This window comes from Glycine max, chromosome 14 (genome assembly GCF_000004515.6).
Source record: "Glycine max cultivar Williams 82 chromosome 14, Glycine_max_v4.0, whole genome shotgun sequence".
Taxonomy (NCBI): domain Eukaryota; kingdom Viridiplantae; phylum Streptophyta; class Magnoliopsida; order Fabales; family Fabaceae; genus Glycine; species Glycine max.
Genome location: NC_038250.2, coordinates 45,366,845 through 45,383,351, shown reverse-complemented (window position 1 = coordinate 45,383,351; position 16,507 = coordinate 45,366,845). Strand labels below are relative to the sequence as shown.

General features: G+C 31.5%; 2 protein-coding genes across 2 annotated transcripts; both read right to left on the bottom strand.

Annotated features, from left to right (window-relative positions):
• Positions 1-1,813: 1,813 nt before the first annotated feature.
• Positions 1,814-5,928, bottom strand: LOC100784970 (protein NETWORKED 2A). The gene is made up of 3 exons (XM_003544199.4): positions 5,743-5,928; positions 3,424-5,168; positions 1,814-3,015 (listed from the first exon to the last, which is right to left on the bottom strand). The coding sequence occupies exons 1-3, from the start codon at positions 5,834-5,836 to the stop codon at positions 1,948-1,950; spliced, it is 2,907 nt and encodes a 968-aa protein (XP_003544247.3). The 5' UTR covers positions 5,837-5,928; the 3' UTR covers positions 1,814-1,947.
• A 5,436-nt stretch (positions 5,929-11,364) lies between these two features.
• Positions 11,365-14,250, bottom strand: LOC100808486 (uncharacterized). Its single transcript, XM_003544783.4, has 3 exons — positions 14,063-14,250; positions 12,660-13,215; positions 11,365-11,835 (listed from the first exon to the last, which is right to left on the bottom strand). The coding sequence occupies exons 2-3, from the start codon at positions 13,117-13,119 to the stop codon at positions 11,786-11,788; spliced, it is 510 nt and encodes a 169-aa protein (XP_003544831.1). The 5' UTR covers positions 13,120-13,215; positions 14,063-14,250; the 3' UTR covers positions 11,365-11,785.
• Positions 14,251-16,507: the final 2,257 nt, after the last annotated feature.

Below are 16,507 nucleotides of genomic sequence, written 5' to 3'. Positions count from 1 at the left end.
GAAAATAGTAATTAATACTAGAATCAGAATATTAATTCTAATTTTCAACATAAGATGCTGGTGAATCATCCACTTTTTACACACCTGATTTTTTTTTTTTTTTGGAAAATATTGTCATAGGGATGTCTAATGTGATGATTTGAGTGTTAATAAAATGAGTTTGGATTCAGGAGACAATCCTTGAAGATAACTTTTCTTTTCCTGATTATCTTGCGAATTTGATGTAATTTAGTAATTGTACAATATTTTTTTTTTTTACTTTTCGTTCTACAAATCGTCATGGGTTATTCAAATATTTGCAGAAGTGGAGCACATTGCGAAAGAAAGAGTGACACCAATTGATATACCATCTCGCTCACGATCTCTACTACTGAACAGTTGATCACTCATTTTATATATCCACTCGATAAACAATTCGTAATGTTAAATTCTTCTTCTGTCTTATGCTAATTTTTACACTAGGAAAGTATATATCATACCGCCCGGTCTCATCTCAACGTTCAATATTACTACTAATATTTGTCGTTTAGGTGACAGGTGAAAATGCGTTGCATGAAACATTATAATCCTTAGATTAAAGCAAGACTTCTTGTCAATTCAAATGAAGTAAAACTACTCTTCAATTTGAATGAATCAATATATCCCTTCATTTTATTTTTTTATCAGCAAATAACATGTATATTAATAAAGAGGTACAAGGGGTACCAAAACACATTTACATAGATAAAAAACAAGTATATTTCCATAATTGGTTACTCGACATTTACCATGCAAACATATAAATATGAAGTAACCAACCACATGAAGCACCCTACAAAGTAATTGTCCATCCCCACATGCTGAAGACCAGAATCCTTACAAAACATGTGCTAAAAAATCACCATACAGCCACGATCCAAACAAGCACAAAACAGTAGAAGACACAAAGATCACTTCTACATAAGCTCATAGAAGCTATGAAGCACCGACACGGACACCGGACACGACACGGACACGTAGACACCTGTAATGTCCAAAATATAGAACGTAGTATGGGTGTCGTGTCGGTGTCAGACACTGACATGGACACGTGTCGAATACCGGACACGGCAAGGGACTGGAGTGTCCGTACTTCATAGCATAGAAGTAATCCCCTGGAGATGCTGCCCACTGTGCGTGAGTACGAGAAATCTTTTGATAATTCCTTCAACCAACTCCAGAAGAAGAAAATAATAACTGAAATGTCATTGGCACAACTGCACAAGAACTAAGGAAGGAATAGCAGATAAGCAGAATTCTGCTTGTCATTGGCATTCAATGTGGAGTTGAATAAAAAGGAGAACTGGCAACACTCTCTATTCTCTTGAATACTATAAAACCAAGGCTCATAACAAAGTCTAGAGATAAAGTAACTTTAGGCTTTGAGTCTTCTATCCAACCAAATGCCTTTCAACCTTGTCAATGATAAAAGAGTATTTCTCCCTAGCCGATCTAGCATGTTACAAGGGAACTCCAAGTTATTTGTCATGGAAATGCCCATAGTGTTATCGATTGCTTCAGCTATTAAAGCATTGACAATCTTAGAAAAATAAACTCCTATTTTTATCAAAACTCATCTTCTATCCTGATGCTAAACAAAATTCTTCTATAATTTCCATCAAAAGCATTGCTTGGCACGGGGAAGCTCCCGCGATAAGCACAAATCATTTGGGAAGATATGGCTAGAAAACAATTTTACATTTAAAAATGCACGCATATAATAAAATCATTTGCTTTTGGAATGTGTATACACACGAACTCATGCACTATAAGAATTGTATGTCAATCTTGCCAATAGAAGCCGAACCAATCTTGAAATTAAAATTTAAAAACAGCATGATAACTTACAGGTTCTATATATTGTCACAATCATACTGCTACTTAATTTAGAGTTTAATCCAAGTGCTTAGTAGGGTAGTGGAAGTTTATCTATATTGGGGCTGGTGCTTCATCATTGACACTGTATTGTCTTTGCAATGCCGGATTTACACAGGCAAATAGTGAAGGATGATGCTTTTGCTTCTTTAACTTAACTCCAAACAAGAAAGACCTCAAGGGTATTCGAGCACGACTACTGGAGTGTTTCATCTGGCCATTATTCTTAGGAACACTACTGTTAACACCAATAGCTTCATCTAGCTCATCTAGTGTCTTCTCAACATCATTTTTCATTCCCTTCACAAGGCTAAGGCCTGCTTGCAGTTCACTTGCAACCTTGCTGTTCTCTTGCTTCATGTTGAGAATCTCACCCTGAAACTTTGCAGCTTGGTACTTACTAATTAGCTCTGCCGTGTCAGCACCGGATTCTGTGTTCCCTGCTCTTGCTATCTCATCTTGGATGTTGCTCATAGATGCGTACCTTCCTTGCAGTTCATCTTGCAACACTGCATTGTGTTCCACCCACAGTGACAACTCAGTTCTTATCTCTCTCAGGTGTCTAAATATTGGCCGGAGTTGAGATTGTATAGGCTGTTGTTTAGAATGTGAATACCCTTCAGATTTCTTGTTCTTTTCCCTTATTATTTTCAGCTCTGCTTTTAAGTCCTGAATAGAGTTTTGGAATTTCTGAATCTGATGAACTGAAGTGCTAAACCTCAACCAGAACTCTAGGTTTTCTTCCAGCAAGTCGTTGATGTCTGAACGGAACTTCTGTTCCAAGTTAGAAAGGTCTTGGCGCTTATCTTGATGTGCCATGAGCTTCTCTAGTGTCATTCTCACAGATGAGAAGGCATTTTTTCCTGTTCTTTCAGTTTCAACTTGTTCTGTGAAAGGCGTTGTGGCTGCATTTGCATCTAAATTTGAAGGCCAAATTTCTGAGTCCGACACATCAGCACCTTGACCTGCTTTTCGGAGAAGTGCTTCATGTGGTGTATATTTGTATTCTGTGGTGATGGTGCAGGGACTTTCATAAGGATTTGCATCTGGATTGTCCAGCTTCTGATGTAAAACCTGTATCTCTTTATCCTTGGTATCTAGAGCATTTTTCATTTCCCTTAGCTGCACGGGAAATTCTACCTTAGTAGGAGTGGAATGTACTCTATTTGTAAGGAGAAATTCTTGTATTGTTTTGGCAACAGTATTAAAATATTCAACCTTTATTTTATAACTAATAATCTCATCTAAAATAAATGGAGCTTTTCTTTCTTACTCTATGAATATTTATGCAAGTGGATGTTAGTTGATACTCAAAAAAAAAAAAAATGTGAAGACCATACTGCTAATAATAAAATCATGCTAGAATATTTAATATGTTCTATTCTTGTTTTGAAATTTCATCTTGCTTTCTTGCGTATAGATATAAAAAAAAAAGTTATTATGTATAATTATGACAATTTCTAAATCTATATCAGATTTGTGAAAATAATTATACAATCAAGTAAATGTTATGGATTGATCATTGCTTACCTGAAGTGTCAACTCAAAAATGCTGTCACGGTTTTTCTTTTCCACATCATTGAGCTTCACCCTGACATCCTTATAGTTCATTAAGACTGATGTGTACTCCTCCAACAGAATCTTTTCTCTGTCATCTAATCCACTTATAAACATCTGCCTCCAATTAGGTTGATCTTCCTCACTAATGTCCAGATCCTGTGATTCAGTGTCAAGATTGCTCGGTGTATCAGATAAATCATCCTTATCCTGTTGTAGTACCAGCTTCTGAATCCTTTCATTCATTAAAGTACTATCATTCAAATTGGACTTGTTAGTATCAACATTTGCACCACCATCTTCCTTTAGTGTCTTGACATCTGAGTTATCAACAAACAAGTTAACATCAGAAGCAGTTCTCTTCTTCTTGTAAAGTACCAAGTTCTCCTCCTCCTCATTTGGCTTCATGTTATTCAATTTTCCAGAAAGGTGCTCAAGGTTACAGCTAGCTTCAGTAAAGTGTGTTTGGAGGGTGTTGTCTTGAGTTCTGACATCTCGGTTGAGCATTTTAACTCTCCACAACTCTTCCTCCAATTCCTTTAGCTTCTTGTTGGTAACTTCTGAGCCTTCTATGAGCATTTCCCTGTCTTCTTCCAATTTCTTTATATTTGTTTGAAGTCCATCTGTTTCTGATTTTAGTCTCTTGACCATTCCAGTCTGAGATGAAACCGCAGTTTCCAAGGTACAAACCTTATTTACAAGCTCATCAATGCACTCAGCCATTTCAGTCACAGTGAGGGAATTACTTGAGTCTTCATCCAACTTTTGTTTGATCTTCTCTCTCAACATCCCCACGTCATGCTTCTCTTGCTCCAAGTGATCCATCTCTTCATCTATGCATTTTTTATCTGTTCCTACACTCTCAGACTTGTCCACGTCATCTTGGTCTTGTTGACTCGTATATTTAGCAATGAATTGGTCTCTAAGGGTCTCAAACATCTCATGAGCTTTCTTAACCCTTTGGTACTCCTCTTTAGCATCTTTAGATGATTGTGCTTGTATCTCTTTCAACTTGTCCAGGGTCTCTTGGCATGATTTTAGAGCTGTGGTTGCCATCAAAGCTCTAGCATCATTGTCTTCTATAACTGTGCCAACACCAAACTCATCTTGCAAGCTGCAAACTCTTTTCTGAGTTGCGGTGATCTGGTCTTCAATTTCCCAGTACTTTTCATAGGCGCGTTCATACAAACTCCTCACAAACTCTTTCTCAGTTTGGAGTGACAATATTTCTTTCTGAAGCTTGTCAATATCAGCCAAGGCTTCAACCTTGGTCAGACCTGAGCTTGAAATTGTTGGAACATATTTTGCTGAGCTAGAAATCCTCTTAAGTGGGGCCTTTCTGGATAGCAACATGGATGGACTTCTAAAGTCCTTCTTTGGGGTCTTGGGAACTTTAGGAATGGATGGTCTATTATGTGTTTGATTGTTGGGGTCTGGTGATGATGAATTAGTTCCTGTGTCACTTTCTTCTTCATCATCTTCTTCAATATGATATGGAACTTGGTCTGGGAAGACACTGGCTATAGTGCGGTTCGCGCTTTGGAGTTCCTTTGATAGATGATCATATCTTTCTGCTAAGGCTCTATATGCTCGAAAGGCTTCTTCCACAAAATTCACCAGCTCTGGCCTCTTCTTGTAATACATTTCTGCCCTCTTAGCAAATGAGTCCCCCTCATCACACAGAATGGTGAGGGTCTCAGCCACCTTCTCCTCCATATCTGTTATCATTTGTTTGCTTCATTTATTAACATTGAATTTTATTCGAAAAGTTAATTAATAATGCAGATGAGAACTTCAGTTCTTAGAAACATGGGGAGGGGTTATGCAACCATGAAACTCAGAGAACTATACCATTATCCTATGTTATTGATCGATTTTCCTATGTTCCTATCATTTTGCTTTGCTTTCTCTAAAATCATCAATTAATTCTACACCATGTCTTGTTATGTAATGTATGTCTCATGTACCACTGAGAAAATGATGCTTTAAAAATAAAAAAAGCAACTACTCTATATTGAAAGAAAAACATCATTTTTATGCATGTGGGTTGCCAGCCATCTTAATCAACAAATTTTGCGAAATAGTTTTGGGAATCAAGAGAAAAATGGGAATGTTGGATATTCTAAAATCGCCTGAAATTGATAATTTGATATCTCCTAGGTCTTATGTTGATGAACCTAATGTCCAACAAGATATATATGTTTTGATGTTACTAGAAACATTGGAAAAAAATCCAGATTGATGGTATAAGAACAATTAATTATATATATACATGCATATTAACAAACGTACCTTGGAGGCTTTGATCCAGCCATTTTGACTGCTTTGTCCTGATGTGGCTGGCCCACCACCATGAATATGCATTGCTTGCTGCCCTTTGCAACATTTTTGTCCTAGGTAGCAATCATACACATTCATCCCATGGAAGTAAAACCTTGATGATGAAGATGTGACACAGACAAATAATGGCCAGCAAAATTTCTGATCAGCGAAAAAGCTTAGATTTTCATAATCAAGGTGATTAATAAAATTATGGGGAAAAGGAAAAACATAGGTTGGCGAAAATGTCCTCTTATGGGGTACACATGGAGAGGAGCATACTTCGCCTCATGCATACGTGTAAGGTGTTAGATCCTTTGAAGAGCTCCAACTTTGGAGAGCTTATTTAGATAAATTATCTCACTTTTGGTTGGAGTTGGGGAGGTTGGTTTTAGCCTGGGTCTTGTTGGCAACCTAAGAAAAGAATTTTTTTTTTTTTTTTGTATTATTTCCTCAAAATAAAATTTAATTAAGAATTATTTTCTCCACTATTTGACAAACTTTGGAGTTACAGGTTACCATGGGGAAAAAAATGAGAACTAGAAACTTTTCAGTTTCTTATAACAATAACATAAATACTTGTTTCTTATTTTTTGTGTTGTGATAGGCTAGTTTTGGGAAAGTTTTCAGTTGTTATTGTAACAAGTAACAACTAACAACAAGCAAATTAGTTCCAACTTTCAAACCAAAACTGGGACAAACAATTCGACATCAATGCTAAAGGTTACAACTTACATATTGTTTTTCATGCATTAGGAACCCATGTGTCTATATGTTATTAGACAGATTAAATTAAAAAATTAAAAAAAAAAAGAACTTGGATAAAAATTAATGACAAAAATTAATTTTCGTATTTCAGGGATACGTACTGATAAGCATTTTTCATGATTTGATTAACCACTTTCCTCTAGTAAAAAAATGGAACAATCGTGAATAAAAATGTTTAAAAATCACACACGACTATAAGATAATTTTCTTTTTGATTAGTAAACGTTCATAATTTTTTTCCTTGGGAATCAATTTCTGTTAAAAGATTATATGCTAGGATAATAAGTTTATATATTCATCAGGTTGTGATTAAAAATTAGATATGAATTTCTATTATTTTCATAGGAGTGGATTTGATCTTCTATGGCTACTTTTTTCACTAAGTACACAACTCTTTCGAGGCAGATCCTAGGAACAAGTTGACTAGGTGTGATTGTTTACTAAAAGGAATCGGTCGCTTACTCTTGACAAAGTTGCTTTTTTGACAAGGGTTCCCTTTGCCGTAGCTCCTTTCCGTAGGCGTTTCACTTCTTTACGGCGCATTACTGATGTGTTCAAGGAAAATTACGTTAGTCTACTGTATTTGGCTGTCTAGGAACAAGCCGATTTTTGAAGATTATCAATTTTATGTAATAGAGGTTATTAGCAAGATTAAGTTTATTATGTATAGACAAACGCACCTGCTGCATTTGTTTTAGCATCTTGATATAGATCTTCTTGTATTAGGAAGACTTTTGATTTTTTATAGATACATGCCCCGTTTATTGTTCTATCATTTTGATTTAATATCATTTACATTTTTCCCAAGTTGACTAGGTGCCATTAGGCAAAACTTGACATCTTTCCCAGTAATATTGAAAAGGTTTCTGCATTCAATAACTTTTAAAAAAATTACATAATACAATTATTTTGTTTTTTATTTCCGAACAGAGTCAACAGACCAATTTCTGGATAAGGAATGGACAGGGACAAATTTATTCGTAAACAGAGGCAGACCCCTTCCCCCTAAGAAAAAACAAAAAACCTGTTAATATTTACACTCTCTTTGTTTCGATCGGGAGAAAGAGGAGAGAACAAAAAGGATAGAGATGATTACATTGTTTTTTTTTTTTGTAAAAAAAGAAGCTTCTCTTTGGTTGACAAAAAAACAATTGCAATCTGCCCTATTTGGATAGAAGAGGAGAGAAAAACAGCTTAAAATTCTACGCAAATTATGAGGTAGAATTAACGGGCATAACATAACAGTTACGTTTTCAACATTTAAGTAATTAAATAATAAAATCATGATTAAATTATTAAGTTTTTTTAAGGGTTAAATTATTAAGTTAAAAAGTGTATTATTCATTTTTCTTTCCTTTCTCTTTCTTCTATGCCAAATAACATGAAAAATCATCTTCTTTTCTATTTATTTTCTTTTACCTGTTTTTTCTTTCATTTTCTTCTCCAAACTGAACAGTGTTACAGTTAAAATATTCGCCCTTTTAATATTGGCCCCAACAATTGAATTCTTAGAGTGTGAGACAACCCACCAACAATTATTATATATACTTCTAACTTTTTTTCCTACAAGAAACAAATATTTACCTTTTATTTTGGGCCTCTAGCTTTCACTTTTAAAGGTTAAATTATGTTTGCAGTGTCTATAAATATGAAAAAAAATTAAAATTTGTTCCTGTAAAATTTTGAATATGTTTTCTTGTTTTTGTAAAATTTAAATGTGTTCGGCGCGGCAGTGGTAGAGGTGCCATACTGAGAATGCCAAAAGAACTATACCGAAAATGACTAAAAATAAACTTTAAATATTTTTTATGAACAAAAATATATTTTAATCTTATTTAAATAAAGAGAGAAAAGGGGAAAAAATTGGATACTAAATTATTTTATCAACTAAACATACCAAAGGTTCAACCTATCATCCCGGAGCAAGGTGGGTTGTATTCCCCAATACACTTTTGTCAGTGAGTTAACTTGTCCACCCTATTAGGGATGAAGTTATGGAAAATCAAACTAATGTGAAATAATATTAAACACACATTATAAATGGGGTCATTTTCAACATTTTATTATAGTGAGACTATTTTTGTCATGTTACACTAAAATTACTAAATCGCATATCAATTTTTAGTGTCAGGTGAGTTATTTTAATTTTAATTTTAAAAAAATGGTGCCACTCATGACATGTAACATGTGATAAGTTTAAGTATCAAATTCATCAATATGAAAGTAGATGGATCTTACCATGTTTGACCGGAAGTATAAAAACTAAAAATATATTTTTACTAAAAGAAATTAAATAAGCCTATATAAAATATTAATTATATAATATTTTTGGTGAACATAGGATATTTCTCTCGGAGTTAAAGAATAATTCTTTAAAATTATTAATTATGTATCAATCATGTCATACAATATTGATATATTAATTATAAAACAAATAAATAAACTTAGATAAAAAGATAAACTTATATAAATTTTAATTATATAAACATATTAATTATGTAATGGATTAATTATAAAATAAATGAATAAACTTAAATAAAAAGTCAAAATTAAAATAGATAAAATCCTTCTCCAAAAGGCATACATTATGCACGTTGAACACTTGTACAATAAAGTAAGCTTTTAAAAGACGTACATTGCATTAAAAAAAATATTTCTACAACATCTTCCTTTTGTTGCATTAACTCCTTGCCATCAGGCATTGTATCCTTCATCAATTGTAATAATTTAAAATAAATTATGTTTTCCTATTTTTGTATTTTTATAAATTATTTCATATATATATATATATATATATATATAAGACATGTATTAGGAATTGAAGGTAGTGACCAATTTCAATATAGGGTTGAACTCTAAAAGTTATAATGGAGATATATGAAAAATTTGATGGTATGTATAGTTCCATTAACAATTGTTCTAAAGATAACTTGAATTTAGTGGATGAGATAACATGAGAAAGGAAAATTTAATAAGCTTGTGTTTGAAAGGATGTTGCTTAAATATATGATTATCTCATGCATGATGTATATCTTTTGAAGGCTGTTTGTTTTAGAAATCATTTGTATCTTTCATAGAGATAATTCTACTCAAGGTGAGTAGGATTATTGAGTGGTGAATTTTTTTTAAAAAAATATTAATATAATTTCATATCCAAGACTCATATTTAAGTCTACTAAGATATAATAATCTATTATCAACGTACATTATGTAGTGAAATTGACTTAATTTCTTAATTTTGAATTTTTTTTATTTAAGTTAAATTGTTAATTTATTTTATAATTAATGTATTGCATAATTAATATTTTATAAAAATTTATTTATTTATTTAATAATTAATAAATGTATAACTTAAAAATTTATTTAAGCTTATATTTAATTTTAATTAATATTTAATTTTAGTTTCTTTTTATTTTTTATTTTATTTTTTTAATTCATTTAATTATTTTTTTTAATTTTTGTGGTTAGATGAACTAATGACATTCACGTGAAACCTTTTTAAATAAAAATTAAATAAATTATACTCACATGTATGTCACATGAAAACCTTAGTCTAATTAAGAATTTTTGAATGTGCGAAATAAATAAATAATTCTAACATGACATGTCACATGAGACGCAATTTAATTTTAAATAGAAAATACAAGTGATATTACATATCGCCATGTGACTTGTTAATTTTGGTATGAATTAATGATAAACTGCCTCTAAAGAAAATAAATTTACAATTAGACACAAGGCAACTAAAAATAATGTTTTACGAGAGAAGGTGAAAGTTTCTTTAAACAGGTAATTGTATATCTATTCACTTTTTTTTAGGAATGATCTAAACAATTCAACCAAATATATATGTAAAAACATGCATAGGCATAAATCAAAACAGCCAATGTGAAATAATATTAATAATATTCAAAACGACTAAGAAATAGTCTCAATATAAAAAGATATTACAAAAAAGATATCAAGGCTGTAAAGTAGAAATACAAACAATATGAAACAAAGTTCTATGATTACTCTAACACTTTTATTGCTTTGCTACTTGTCCCACTGATATGAATAATAGTCAAGATATTTTTTTAAAAGCAATACCCATGATATTTAAGAAACATTTTATTTTTCATTAGCAATAAGTAATATAAATTTAGTTAAATTAAAGCAATACCTTTTCTAGAGATCACTTGTTCTAGTACTATTCTTACTCTATTATTTTCACCCAAGCACACTTATAAAAATAGATTTAGATTTGACAATATTTTTAGTCTAGCCTTTTATATATACACACACACTTTAATCTCTATATAAAATTTCTTTAGAAAATTACTGAATTAGTCCCCATCATCTTCCAATAATATTATAATTATTTTTAACAAGTACATAATGGTTATGTCCCTGTTTACCTTGGAATTAGGGAGGAAAATAAATTTATCATTAGATCTCATAAGTTACACAACAATTTTTTTTTAAAAAATGTGCATATATCACTATAATACTCAAAATTTCATTCACAATATTTTTTAATTAAATGAAATCCTCTCAAAATTTCTACTAGTCTTACTATTAAAGCGTCAATCTATAAAAGCTCCAGGATGACAAACATAATTCATGGTTTGAGTTATCCATTAAACTACCCTTCATAAAGTTAATACATACAAATATTTCAAATAAAACACTTACATGAAACTCCAATAACCTTGAATCCCCAAAGGGAAATGCTATCATCTTTTAGAGGAACAGAGAAGATTAGAGACTATTGATTTATTAACGGATCTATACAAAACTGTGCTAATTTAACTATACATCCAAGCAAACTCCAAAAACACACACATATATACACAAAGTACACCCATGTTATACAAAATTTATATACAGTTATTTACAAATTTGAGTACATGATCAAGCATTCAACCAATGACCATATTTACATGAACGAATTGCAAGTTCCAAAGTCACACTTCAATACAGCTCTCAAATTCAGTCACAATGTTTGGACTCTCGAAGATGAGAGCAGAACAGCAGTTGCACATCATTCTCAGTGCAAAAGCATCACAACTGCTTTCATTCTTGGCCATATCTGTTCCTCATAGGTTTGAATTAACCAAGACTCAATGTTAACCAATCATATTCTGACATCACATCAATGCCTTTTCTTTTTTACAATATTTACATATACAAATGGTTTATTTGCTAAGGATCACAAAAGAAGATTTTTCTCAGGAAGTGCAGGATCACAATGATGAATGGTTGTGCATCAGGTATTTCTAAGGGAAGAGAGCCAGTCTTCCACAAATTTTTTGCTCTCTGCAGACAAGGGGAGAAAAGGCATAAATGTTACAACTCTAGCCCCACCATAAGAAAAATAAAATCTGAATGAATGCCATATATCCAACCACAAATATATGCACAAAGTCCAAATTAACATTAACCTCACAAGTCACATCACAACGTATCATACTAGATATTAGTCCAAGTACACTCTCAATTGGGTTAAAAACCACTTTATTTCATTATTGTTAATAGGTTTGTTGATTCCAGCTAATGGATCATGAGGGTAAAGCCAGAATCATATATCCAACCAAATGGTAAATCTTATTAAAGCAAAAAAATACTCGATGAATAAAAAAGTTCAGGTTAAAATCCTATCACCCCCAAATCATATTTGCCTCTTATGGTGCTTAAACAAAAATGCAGCAAGATTGTTGAATTCTCTGCTTATCTTTATCTTCTTTTATAACAAATTGAAGCAACTTCCTCTCAAAGAGAAAAATAAATTAGAAATAACACTAAATGCAAAATGGCATATTTCAGTCTGGTTAAGTCTAACCAAAAGATTATATCTGGCTAATCTCTTTTTTAACTAATACATTCATATTGGACTTCAGCAGCTGGTGGAACCAATGCCTAAAACTGTGTTTCGACAGAAATCAGTATCCCATGCAAAAACCCAAAAGATTAAAGACCAAACCAACATTTTGAATAGCTTTTTACATTTTCAACTAATGTCTATTGTTCAACCGCAATCAAATGCTAAATTGCTAACTATCCATTAAGCAAAACATAACGAGAAAATCAAGTTTAAAACAGCACAAATGTAAACTACAACATATGTTAATAAGAAAACTCACCATCTGAATAACTGTCTGGAAAGTTCCCAACACCCCTCAGTAAATTGCCTTTTGGATCCTCCACTATTCTGCCATAGTCTCGCCCATAACAGGGAACAATCACAGCAAAACTGTTATCTGTTTCATCATCACTTGGGAAGCCAGGTCCATGAGGCTCTAACCAGCCAATTGACCAGTCAGAATCATCAGATTCAGAACCAGAAACACATCCACCATCAGATGGAACCAGAACAACATCATATTCCCTATCCACCTTCCTCTCCTCCCTACTATGCCATTTGCGCTTCACCTTTCTTGACGAGGACCCTACATTTGCCTTAACCAAAGGAAACCTCAAAACATCCGATTCCCACAAATTCGAATCGCCCGAAGAATTTATAGAAGACCCATTTGAGATTCTTGGATCTTGATGCTTTCCACTCCACAACCACCAAGAGAGGTTGGTAAAAGCCACAGACATTTACACAATTGTGTCAAGTCCTTAGCAGCAAAACTCTCTAAGCAAATGAGCACACAGCCTCTTCTTAAACAAGTAGCAGCCTCAAGTTAGGGAAGCCTATAAAGAACCCAGTTAGCACACAATTTCAAAAATAATGTTGACAACAGAAAAGGAAATCTAACGTTTTAAAGAACAACCTCAACAAAAACAAGCTTATAGAAAAGAACAAAAAAAAAAAAAACGAGTTGATGAAGCAATCAAATTCAGAAAATGTTAGGTGCAGCTACTACTTGAATTTCAAGCATTAAAAGCTGGAAGAGCTGAATTTTGCAGCTGCGTTACTCACGTGTTTTTTACCTCAAAAACAACGATTTACTAGTCATTAAAAAGGGCAATACAAATTATTAGCAAACATGTGTCCTAAAATTTGCTACTAGATATAACAAAGGGCAATAACCACAATACGTTGTATATACAACAAAAAACAAAACCAAAAGATAACAGTAATCCTAAGTACATTGAACAGAGACACCCATTTTCTCAACAGAATCAAGAGGAATAAACCCATCTTTGACACATAATCCAAACAATGACAGATTCAAAACAGCAAAGCATTAAAAGCAAGAACAAAAAATAGCAAAACCTTAAAATAGCCAACACAGACAAATTCCCAACGTGGGCACCATCAAGGCAACCGAACCCATTTTTGTCAGTAAAAGTTTCAATTATTCACCCCCCAAAAAAAGATTACGCATTTAAACGTTTCTACAAACACACAAAAAACATGGCTTTACTCCAAAATCAGATAAAACAAGGTGAAAAACATAAAACCCAGAAGCCAAAACGACAAAAGTACGAATTTTTGACAAAGATTCAATCATTCAGAGAATCCACAAACCGCTATCTGAGGGGGAGAAAAAGTGAAAAATGAACAGAGAAACGATATTAATCAATCAGTATATACCTTAAAAAGGTTAAAACCTCAGAAAGTAATGTCTCTATTATTCAAAAAATGTTAATCCGAAACGAAGCTTTCATGAACAATTTTGGGCTTTCAAGGGGAAAAGGGTAGATAGACAGAAATGGAAGAAGAACGTCACAATTTTCTATAATTTCCAGATACCGTTGGATAATTCTGAATCCCACGTGGCGCGTTCAAAACCGTTTGATCTATCCGAGCTGTTCCAATAATATTTCACTTGGCATAAACAACACTTGCAAGTTAAAAAGTGCCACGTGGACGATGGAAGAGAACAACATATCAACGGAGAGGTTATGATTCGGTGCATCCGGTTTCAGAAAAGTAACAGACAGTGGAGTACGCGTGGCCAGCAAGCTAGTTCTGTCATGTTAAATTATAAATAGCCGAATAAATTAGTTCCTATAATTGTAACCAAAAATAAAAATACTTCCTCAAATTAATAAAATGATTAAAGGGTTTTTGAAATTGGAATTATTAATCAATTCACCATTAGGTGTATGCAACAAATTCATTTCCATATCAATGAGTATGTTAGAAAAAATAAAACTTTTGATGATTTTTAGCTTGAGAGAGTAGTTTTATGAAAATGTTTTTTAAAGTCTTATGAGAATATCTTATTCTCAACAAAAAAGTGTAAGCATCAAATAACGTAGAGTAGTTTTACTTCAAACTAATCATTAGTCTTAAATTTAAATTTTAAACATATAATTGAATTGAATACTCACAAAATTTATCATTGATGATAAAAATACATGTAATATTTAATATAAAATTATTTTATATTATTAGTTAATAAGAAACATGGTGTTTATGAATTTTAAGTAATTCATACAAAAGTTAACATATTTATTATAGGTTAGTTTGTTTAAACGTAATTATTTAAAATAAGTACTTATTTTAATAAAATAAATATTTTTTTTGTTTTCTTAATATGTTTAAATTATTTCTGTTTGAAAAAAAAATCTACTTATTTTAAAAAATAAATTCTATCTACTTATTAAGAAAATACTTTTTTAAAAACACTTATTTTGAAATTATTTTTTTATGTATAAATAATTATATGACAATTTTTTATTGGACGATAGTATAAACAATCTTTACACTAACATTGCATAGACTTTTTTACTGAAAAAATTATTAATCAATTAAATTATTAAAATTATAACAATCAATTAATTGATATCTAGAATTAAAAAAATGGAAAATAAATTATAAACCATAAGTCAACTTAATTATTGTATTATTAGTCCGTACTTCCCTGAATTCATATATAAGAAGAAAAAAAAGTTATAGTTTAGACTCTTATAATATCACTTATTTAATTGTAATTCTATTTTTAAAATTTTTATCTTATTTATGATATCAAGTTATAATAAACAATAATTTAAGAATATTCTTATTTTTAATTAAGATTAATAAAATTAAATTATTTTAACAAACAAATGGATTAGTATAATTAAAAAAGAGTAGGATTTCACATTAAATATCTGACTTTTTTTCTGTGAGAGGAGCATTAAATATCTGACTTGACTGAGATGTAATTGGTACAAATATTAGAATGAGGGAGCACATGGAGCGGAGGTGCAGGGGATCGAAACCCGATGGCGAGGAAAAGGTGGCGGTCCAATCTCTAAAGTCATAGATGTGGTGCTGGTTGGCCATGAGAAAGTAAATTTAATTTGGTGAACTCCACAGGAAATTGGTTTTGCATTTGCGTGGATGAGTGGTTCAAGGAACATTACTTGGAAGATATATGAAAATATAAATTTACCCACATCATCATGAATATTATAGTTTAAAGCTTATGGTTTTTGCATCTCTATCATTGTAGGGTTAAATCTAGGGTTTTAATCTTTTAAATTTAGATAATTAACTTTTTAGTCTTTTTCTCTGGTTTTTGAAAAATTATTTTGTTTATTGTATTTGTGATTTTAAGATTTGTGATAGTTTTTAATTATTAAAATTATTTTTTTAATTTAATTTTTAAAAATGATCTTTGAGGATTTTAAATCATCAAAATATTTGACCCATATGGATTGTTATCAATTTTTTTATACATATTTTGATGATTTTAAAGAAGAAAATTTAAAACAAATAATAAATTGCGGTGAATTTTTACCTATTCTAGTAATTTTAAAAAGTCACAGAAATTAAATTAAAAAAATCTGATGGTGAGAACTTGTGATTAATTGTGACACCATTATCACAAAGAAATAGAGGGATTTTAAAAAATTTGAGAAACTAATAAAAAAAATTTTAAGGACTAAAAGTAATAATTATTCAAATTTAAAGGATTAAAAACATATTTAAATCTTAAATTAATGAAAAGAAAAAATAAACTTAAACGTAGTTGTATTTCTATTTTAATGTTGATCTCTGTATAATAAATCGTTTTAGCTTAGCTATGATTATTGACATTCAGTATGA

Bases quoted from the DNA above. Each gene is read 5' to 3' on its own strand.
- LOC100784970 (XM_003544199.4), bottom strand. From the start codon at position 5,836: ATGTTGCAAAGGGCAGCAAGCAATGCATATTCATGGTGGTGGGCCAGC. The intron at 5,169-5,742 runs GTACGTTTGTTA...AAATGATAACAG, and splicing joins GCTGGATCAAAGCCTCCAAG to ATATGGAGGAGAAGGTGGCT. The intron at 3,016-3,423 runs GTAAGCAATGAT...TTTCCCGTGCAG, and splicing joins TTTTTGAGTTGACACTTCAG to CTAAGGGAAATGAAAAATGC.
- LOC100808486 (XM_003544783.4), bottom strand. From the start codon at position 13,119: ATGTCTGTGGCTTTTACCAACCTCTCTTGGTGGTTGTGGAGTGGAAAG. The intron at 11,836-12,659 runs GTGAGTTTTCTT...CCTTGTCTGCAG, and splicing joins TCCAGACAGTTATTCAGATG to AGAGCAAAAAATTTGTGGAA.